Source organism: Paramormyrops kingsleyae, chromosome 13, assembly GCF_048594095.1.
Source record: "Paramormyrops kingsleyae isolate MSU_618 chromosome 13, PKINGS_0.4, whole genome shotgun sequence".
Taxonomy (NCBI): domain Eukaryota; kingdom Metazoa; phylum Chordata; class Actinopteri; order Osteoglossiformes; family Mormyridae; genus Paramormyrops; species Paramormyrops kingsleyae.
Window position 1 is genome coordinate 3344105 of NC_132809.1, and position 9647 is coordinate 3353751.

Below are 9647 nucleotides of genomic sequence, written 5' to 3' on the forward strand. Positions count from 1 at the left end.
TGTATGTATAGGGGTCAGATGTGCATTGCAGTCCGAAGACAATATATATGTTTAATTGTCTTCTACAGGTACGTTTATTGTCTATCATTCTCTTTACAGTTTAATTACCTAAACATATTTAGCTCTGGTGCATTTCATTCTTTTTTTTTCCACATAAATCTTTGTATGTAGTTTTTTGAATTTGGTTCAAGGTTATAAATCAAAAATGTGTTAATTCTGTTGTAACTGGGAAGAAAAGAAAAACGTTTTCCTGTCGATTTTAATGTATCCTTATGTATGGAAAAGTGGATAAATTGTAAAATTTACGAAATGCTTTGACATACATGTTTGAGAAAATAATTAATCTGACCATACAATGCTGCCGGGTATTGATGAGGGGGTCAGATGTGCATTGCAGTCCGAAGACAATATATATGTTTAATTGTCTTCTACAGGATTCAATAAAATAATGGAAAGCAGCTTTTGGTGTTGTTCTGGTGTCTAAGAGTGAAAAGCAGATCCGTCACACTTGCATTAATTAAACAATACACTAATGTACCAACGTAAGGGCTTGTGCCGCTTCGGAGGGCGCAAATCAGTATGTCCTCCCCCTATTTCCCTTTACGTGAGTGCTTACCAGGGCTAAGCACGTGATTTCAAAATAAAAGTCCCACAAAACAAAGTAAAACCTAGGCAATATAAATTCACAAAATTATATAAAAATAATACCTTAGGCATATTAAATAATACAATATTCCCTTGTCCAACAAAAAATAGAAATTGGGCCATTTACACTAAATATATTTTTGAATAAATAAAATGATGCGTTGTACATACAAAATTTGCTAAATTATACAAACATATGAACTGTATATTTACTGTTGTTGTTGTTGTTATTATTCATCTTTGTTAGCCGTAAATGCTGAAGTGGGATAAGGTAAGCAGCTAAGCTGAATGTTAGCCTCACTGTCCTTGGTGCTGGTGGTCTACGCTGCACTGGCCTGCATGTCCTGTCTGCTTGTCTGCCATAGTAGGATAATTACATAGAGAACTTAATACTTAACCACAACTTTTCTTTACATGCCTATGACTATGTGCTTAAACTTGCCTTTCATTAATTAATTAATTAATTCATTCATTCATTGTCTTGCTCATCCTGTCATTTATTCTCTATTAATTTTTTAATCATTTAGTAGAAATCAAATAACAGTATGGCTTCTGCTAGTTGCTTTGTAACACTGCTCACAGTAAACTAAAAAAAATGCTGTATGTCATGTTTCCAACAACACTGGCCATGTAACTGTCAGTCTGTCTGTGCCCCCGCCCCCCACCCCCAAAGCGGTCGCTTCACGCTCCTCTCCCCGGAAAGCCTCCGCAAAGGCAGACGTCTCTCTTGCTGCTTCTGAGGTGATATGTAGCCAAAACTGCATCCTGCTTCATTTATTTTATACTAAGAGTGAGTAGTAGAACGAGTTCCAAATCAGATATTGACATTATTATTGTTGTTTTTTTTGTAGGACGTCCCTCTTCCAGAAGCCTGGAAGCCCCAGCTGCCAAAGGAGCAGCACAAGTGGATCAGCCGCGCCCTGTTCAGGAGGAATAAGGACGGGAGGCCTGTCCTTATTGACTCCTTGCAGTTGTGGTGGCACCCGCCCGCACCACGCCCCGTCTTCAGTCAGCCGCCAGCTTCACCCGCCCCTTTCTTCACCCGCCCCTTCTTCCTGTGGATGCCCTACCGCATTTGGGCGTTTAAGCTCGTGTGCAGGCAGCCCGACTGCTACCGGGTCGGGCAGCGCCTGACGTCCTGCGGCCTGTACAAGACAAGTTAGGAGGGTGCTGGACATAGACGGCTGGTACTTCATGGCCACTGAGTACCTCGAATGCCGTCTGTGTAAGAAGGTGGCAGGCTGGTCACAGGACATCTTGGGGCAGCTGGACCCTGCGCACCGTGCAGAGTTTCCGGCCGTCCTGACGTACAGGTAAGCATTTCTCTATCTGTTATGCATTGGGATGCGAACATCTCTGAGCCCCGGTGTCTGTTTGATCTGACGTGAGGCTGCTTGGCCACTTTGGCAATCTAGCAAAAGGTCAGAGCAGGTCAATCACTCATGTCGCCTCGGAGCCACAGTGTCTGATAAAGTCCCTTTGATCTGACACCTGGCAGCTTGGCCTCTTTGACCTGCTCTGACCTTTTGCTAGATTGCCAATCACTCATGTCACCTCGGAGCCACGGTGTCTGAGAATCTCTTTGATCTGGCAGCTTGGCCTCTTTGACCTGCTCTGACATTTTGCTGGATTGCTACATGTGAAGTCGTTAGCACCCATTGTTCTTGCCTGGGCCCCACGCACCTTTGAATCACCCCGTACTGTGCTCTTTTACACCACCACAATTACCCTTCCACCCCCTGACAGAGACACACACACGCCTACCTCTTAGTGTAGTTGAAAGGTTGGTCTTTTTGAATGAAATCCTTTAACTTTGTGTGCATGTGTGTGTTTTTGTGCTTACAGGTTGTCCTATGACCTGAAGGTGGTGAGGCTGATGCGACAGCGTTCGCTCGGCAACAGTGTCTCCATGCTGCACAACAAGCTGAAGGAGCAGCACAGTGAGACCTGGATGGCACGCACACTGCGATATCTGGCAGTGTGCAGGAAGTTTCAGGTCCCTGGTGCTGTTGTGCAGCAGGTGGCACCACCACCACCCATGGCGCCCGTCCCCTCAGCCCAGTGGCTCCTCACAGTCCATGCTGAGGATGTCAGGTCTCCAATTGGGGAGATGAAGGCCAGGATCACCTCAATTTTTTGATTTGTCTTGAAGATGGATTCCACAAAGAAGGTAATTTTCACCACCTCTCTCTCTCTCTCTCTCACACACACACACACACACACAGGCTTTCAACAAAAGTGGATTGATGGTAACCTTTTTCTTTTTAGGTGACCAAGAAGCTGGCAGGTGCAGCGGCTGGAACAATGGCCTGGTCAACCAACGTGGGCAATGAGCACGGGCAAGTCCTCATGTCCGTGCTCACTGCTCATGAGGGTGACGGGCTGTTGCCCATGGCAACGGGGCTGATGCGGCGCTACCGTGAAGCCGGTGTCCCTCCGCCCAAGCTCCTGTACGTGGACAGAGACTGCTGCTCGTCGGTGGGGAAGTCCAGAGCGGCCGCCATGTTCTGCGAATGGGAGGAGCTGGTCGTCAGGCTGGACGTGTGGCACCTGATGCGAAGATTTGCGGTGGGCGTCACCACGGACAGCCACCAGCTCTACGGCCTCTTCATGGCGAAGCTGTCGTCGTGCATTTTTGAGTGGGACAGTGCAGACGTGGCTCGCCTGAGGGAGGCTGTTCGGGCGGAACTGGAGGGGAAGCAGGGCATCGTGGGCCTGACCGAAGACCAGATCACCGGCAGGCTGACTGCGAAGATGCTGGCTCGGCACTGTCGGCGCCGTACGCGCGGAGCCCAGGAGACTGAGCGGCTCATCGCTGAACTGCTAGAGGCCTTCAGGGATGTGAAGGACACGATGGGCATCCCCCTGCTGGACAGCCAGAGGATGGACGTCATATGGGACACCCAGAGGCGCCACCTTGGTTGCATCCAAGACCTTCCTGGATTATGGCTTTACACGGAGACGGGGCAGCTGACCAAGGGAGGGATCGTCCTCCACACCTACCGCTGCGCGCGCGGCTCCACGTCGTTGTAGTCGTTCTACCTCCACCTCAACCGCTTCATCCCTGGTGAGTATGTCCTCCTTACACTTTCTGCATGTGCCTTTGCTACTGAATTAGTACACGTGTGTGCGTACTGAGCGACTTAACATGCGCGTTTCCTTTGTTTTACAGGCACCTCCACCAACGCTGAAAATTTCCAGGCCTACCTGCTGGAAGGGTTGGTGCAGTGGAACGAGGACAGAGTGGTGGCGGCGGACCAGCCGGAGCAGGTGCTGCGCTGTTACAGTGGGCAGCTGCAGCACAGCCTCAACCACCTCAGCCAGGAGCTCCTGGGCCTCAAGCTGGTTGAGGACTATACAAACCAGGGGGGAGTACACAGGTAGGTGTGGTTATGTGGACCATCACCATGTTCTAACCATGGACCATCTCCCCGGTTATGTAATGGTTACGGCTTTGTATGATCTGCCATAATTCTGTAAGCCGGATTTCGCTGCAGGAGAACTCATCGGGGTGGAGTACCTGTACTCCCAGCAGTGCAGATGGCACCCCCGATGTCCTGGAGAGCTTGGAGGATGAAGGCTTTGAAGAGGCAGACCAGGAAGAGGAACATGACCACACCATTTCCTCTCTGCACTTCCCTGATGGCTCCCTCCCTCTGCACTCCTCACCCGCTGCTGTGGCAGAGGTCCTCTCAGCTCATGCAGAGCTGCCCATGGACCAAGGCCCCAGCACTGTGACTCCTGGCACTGGTGATGATGAGGATGATGATGGCGATCATGTAAGGCCAAAACTGGCGACGCACAATCTACATTCACTGATTTTTTAAATTAATTTAATTTTTTTCAATTCACTTAATGGATATTTGCAGTGCTGTTTCACTCCACTCACACTTTGCTCCCTTTGTCATCCTGTCAGGCTTTCAGAGGCCCCGATGGAGCCCCGGGGTACGACCACGTGGTCAGGCTGGCGGGGTACCTGGTGGGGCTGCGCCACGAGCTCTGTCTCTCGGATCGTCACGTTGCCAGGATCGTCTCTCTCTGGAACAACCTGCCAGAGAGAGACAGGCAGCGTGTCTCGTACCCACCGAGGCACAGGGAGCGGCTCCTTCAGGGCAGGTTCAAGGCTAGCCACTAGAAAATGTCAGTGTGCGCAGGCAAGGAAAGCCTGAAGCGGTGAGTGAATTGTCTGTGATATTACAGATTTCCAGGCATGCACTCCTTTGCTGCTGTGTTACACTTGGCCTAACTTCTAAATTTTTTTTGAGCAGCTGCCTGCTGGGCCAAGGCACCGGGCCTGCACAGTGGCCTCATGCGAGCAGGCTCGTGGAGGCCATCTGCTTGGAGCTCTCACTTCACCCAGCTGGCCAGAAGATCGCTAGGGTGAAGCTGAACCGCTGGGCTGCCATCCTGCAGGACTACGGCAGGATCAGATGGCTGGTCCTGAGCAGCCCGGGGCTCATGCAGGCCACGTCGCTGCAGCTTTTCGAGATAAACCAGCGTACGCTGTCTGTTTAGTAAGTGTGTTCAGCCACCATTTGAGATCATTTTTTTTTTTACAGCTTAATGGTAAATGCTGACTAAAGTTATTTACAATAGTCTTCCTGCAAGTGTAGCGGAAGCTAAAACCATAGGTTCCTTTAAATCAGAGCTAGATAAGATTTTAACAACTCTGAGCTATTAGTTAAGTTCTCCACAAACAAGCTTGATGGGCCGAATGGCCTGATTTAACTCTCGTTTGTAAATTTCTTATGTTCTTATTTAAAAAAATGTCTCGTTTCCCGTAGGCATAACGAGTTAGTCAAGCAGCAAGAATGTGCTGTGCTGTCCATGGACATCCCTCTCCCCACCACCAGCCTGACAACAGCCGCCCCTCTACCTGAGCCCAGGCAAAAGGAGCCAGAGTCTGCTGAACCGCCTTCAGACCTGAGCCAGTTCGGCTTTTCGTCCCCTCCTGACCTGTCCGGGCAGGCTGTGCAGAGACGGCAGCAAGCTCCCCCTACTGCAACTCCGCAACCCCAGCCTGCTCCCCTGCCCCCTGCATCAGTCCCGCCTGTCCCCTTCCCTGCCCCGCCGACACCTGCACCAGCCATAGCTGCCCCGCCGACACCTGCACCAGCCATAGCTGCCCCGCCGACACCACCGGCTCCCTCGCAGGCAGACTTCCCCGGCAGCCTGCCCGGGTTAAAGACTTGGAGCCGGACCACCGAGTGGAGGCGGAGGAAGGCAGCTGAAGCTTTGGCCGTTTCCCAGGGTCTCCCCATCACACCACTTGTCAGCCATCCGCACTACACGTGCACACAGTGTGGGCAGCCGCGGAGGCAGCAGTATGGACACAGGAGATTTAAAAATAAATTCTTCTGTGAGAAGGCGGAAGGGATGTCTTTTGAGCAATGGAAGGCACAGCACGAGGAGCCGCGTTAAATTATAATGTTTTGTTGTTATTTGTTGTTATGTGTATTATTTATTTCAATTGCTTTGTGTGATTTTTGTAAATAAATTCTTTTTCTTTTTTTCCCTGACTTTTCACAATATATTAATAAATATATAATTATTATATATTATTATTATAAATTTTATATTTATATTAAAATAATTATATATATTATACGTTTTTGTTTTGCTGAAGTAAGGCACATATAAGCCAAGTAGGGGTATTTTCAGACTTATTTCAGAGGTGAGGCGGAGGCCGGATTCGATCCCACGACCCCGTGCTCCGGAGCGCTGTCTCTTAGCCCTAGGCGGGTGTCTTAAAGGGGCAACAGCGCTGAGGTAGGCGGGTGTTTACATGAAGAAATCATGACAAACTAACACGAAATAAAGATTTCTTTCTGACTTCATTTCATGAAACCAGGGCTTTGCCTATAATAGAACGACCTAACATTATAGAAAAACGTCTTCACATCAAGTAATCATGACAAACTAACACAAAATGAAGATTTCTTTATAACTTGAATTCTGACTTCATTTCATGAAACCAGCACTTCCCATATAATAGAATGACCTACCATTATAGGAAAACTTGTTTACATGAAAAAATCATGACAAACTAACTGAAAATGAAGATTTCTTTATACCTTGAATTCTGACTTTATTTCATGAAACCAGCACGTCCCGTATAATAGAACGATCTACAATTATAAGAAAATGTGTTTACATGAAGAAATCATGACAAACTAACACAAAATGAAGATATAATTAAAACTTGACATTGTGACTTCATTCCATGAAACCTGCGTTTCCCTTATAATAGTTCGACCTACCATTATACGAAAATGTGTTTACATGAAGAAATCATGACAAACTAACAAAAAATGAAGATTTCATTATAACTTGAAATTCTGACTTCATTTCATGAAACCTGCGCTTCCCCTATAATAGTTCGACCTACCATTACAGGGGGTGCAGAATTATTAGGCAAATTAATATTTTGTCCACATCATCCTCTTTATGCATGTTGTCTTACTCCAAGCTGTATAGGCTCGAAAGCCTACTACCAATTAAGCATATTAGGTGATGTGCATCTCTGTAATGAGAAGTGGTGTGGTCTAATGACATCAACACCGTATATCAGGTGTGCATAATTATTAGGCAACTTCCTTTCCTTTGGCAAAATCGGTCAAAAGAAGGACTTAACAGGCTCAGAAAAGTCAAAAATAGTGAGATATCTTGCAGAGGGATGCAGCACTCTTAAAATTGCAAAGCTTCTGAAGCGTGATCATCAAACAATCAAGCGTTTCATTCAAATTAGTCAACAGGGTCGCAAGAAGCGTGTGGAAAAACCAAGGCGCAAAATAACTGCCCATGAACTGAGAAAAGTCAAGCGTGCAGCTGCCAAGATGCCACTTGCCACCAGTTTGGCCATATTTCAGAGCTGCAACATCACTGTAGTGCCCAAAAGCACAAGGTGTGCAATACTCAGAGACATGGCCAAGGTAAGAAAGGCTGAAAGACGACCACCACTGAACAAGACACACAAGCTGAAACGTCAAGACTGGGCCAAGAAATATCTCAAGACTGATTTTTCTAAGGTTTTATGGACTGATGAAATGAGAGTGAGTCTTGATGGGCCAGATGGATGGGCCCATGGCTGGATTGGTAAAGGGCAGAGAGCTCCAGTCCGACTCAGACGCCAGCTAGGTGTAGGTGGAGTACTGGTTTCAGCTGGTATCATCAAAGATGAGCTTGTGAGGCCTTTTCGGGTTGAGGATGCAGTCAAGCTCAACTCCCAGTCCTACTGCCAGTTTCTGGAAGACACCTTCTTCAAGCAGTGGTACAGGAAGAAGTCTGCATCCTTCAAGAAAAACATGATTTTCATGCAGGACAATGCTACATCACACGCGTCCAAGTACTCCACAGCGTGGCTGGCAAGAAACGGTAAAAAAGAAGAAGAACTAATGACATGGCCTCCTTGTTCACCTGATCTGAACCGCATTGAGAACCTGTGGTCCATCATCAAATGTGAGATTTACAAGGAGGGAAAACAGTACACCTCTCTGAACAGTGTCTGGGAGGCTGTGGTTGCTGCTGCACGCAATGTTGATGGTGAACAGATCAAAACACTGACAGAATCTAAGGATGGCAGGCTTTTGAGCGTCCTTGCAAAGAAAGGTGGCTATATTGGTCACTGATTTGTTTTTGTTTTGAAATGTCAGAAATGTATATTTGTGAATGTGGAGATGTTATATTGGTTTCACTGGTAAAAATAAATAATTGAAATGGGTATATATTTGTTTTTTGTTAAGTTGCCTAATAATTATGCACAGTAATAGTCACCTGCACACACAGATATCCCTGTAAAATAGCTAAAACTAAAAACAAACTTAAAAACTACTTCCAAAAATATTCAGCTTTGATATTAATTAGTTTTTTAGGTTCATTGAGAACATGGTTGTTGTTCAATAATAAAATTATTCCTCAAAAATACAACTTGCCTAATAATTCTGCACTACCTGTATAGGAAAATGTGTTTACATGAAGAAATCATGACATATTAACACAAAATGAAGATTTCATTATAACTTGAAATTCTGACTTCATTTCATGAAACCTGCACTTCCCTTTTAATAGTTCAACCTACCATTATAGGAAAATGTGTTTACTTGTAGAAATCATGACATATTAACACGAAATGAAGATTTCATTATAACTTGAAATTCTGACTTCATTTCATGAAACCTGCGCTTCCCCTACAAGAGTTCGACCTACCATTATCGGAAAATGTGTTTACATGAAGAAATCATGACAAACTAACACAAAATGAAGATTTCATTGTAACTTGATATTCTGACTTCATTTCATGAAACCTGCGCTTCCCCTACAAGAGTTCGACCTACCATTATAGGAAAATGTGTTTACATGAAGAAATCATGACAAACTAACACGAAATGAAGATTTCATTATAACTTGATATTCTGACTTCATTTCATGAAACCTGCGCTTCCCCTACAAGAGTTCGACCTACCATTATAGGAAAATGTGTTTACATGAAGAAATCATGACAAACTAACACAAATGCTAACACGCTAACTTGAGAATGCAATGGGGCTAAGTGCGTCCCAGTCCCTTTCCCACACTCCTGCCTAAGCTGTTTGTTGGTTACGCTAAGCCTAGCCAGATTTGCTAGGTCTACTTGATGTATTTGATAGTTATGCAAAGGCTGCCCAGATTTGCTAATGTCAAGTTATGGATTTGATAGTTACGCAAGGCCTAGCCAGATTTGCTAGGTCTAATTGATGTATTTGATATTTATGCAAAGGCTGCCCAGATTTGCTAATGTCAAGTTATTGATTTGATAGTTACGCAAGGCCTAGCCAGATTTGCTAGGTCTAATTGATGTATTTGATAGTTATGCAAAGGCTGCCCAGATTTGCTAATGTCAAGTTATGGATTAGATAGTTACGCAAGGCCTAGCCAGATTTGCTAGGTCTAATTGATGTATTTGATAGTTATGCAAAGGCTGCCCAGATTTGCTAATGTCAAGTTATGTATTTGATAGTTACGCA

The 9647-nt window shown here is 45.7% G+C and overlaps 1 protein-coding gene across 1 annotated transcript; it reads left to right on the top strand.

Moving 5' to 3' along the window:
- Positions 1-1489: 1489 nt before the first annotated feature.
- LOC140578247 (uncharacterized) lies at positions 1490-3707 on the top strand. The gene is made up of 3 exons (XM_072698677.1): positions 1490-1958; positions 2491-2815; positions 2914-3707. The coding sequence occupies exons 2-3, from the start codon at positions 2798-2800 to the stop codon at positions 3676-3678; spliced, it is 783 nt and encodes a 260-aa protein (XP_072554778.1). The 5' UTR covers positions 1490-1958; positions 2491-2797; the 3' UTR covers positions 3679-3707.
- Positions 3708-9647: the final 5940 nt, after the last annotated feature.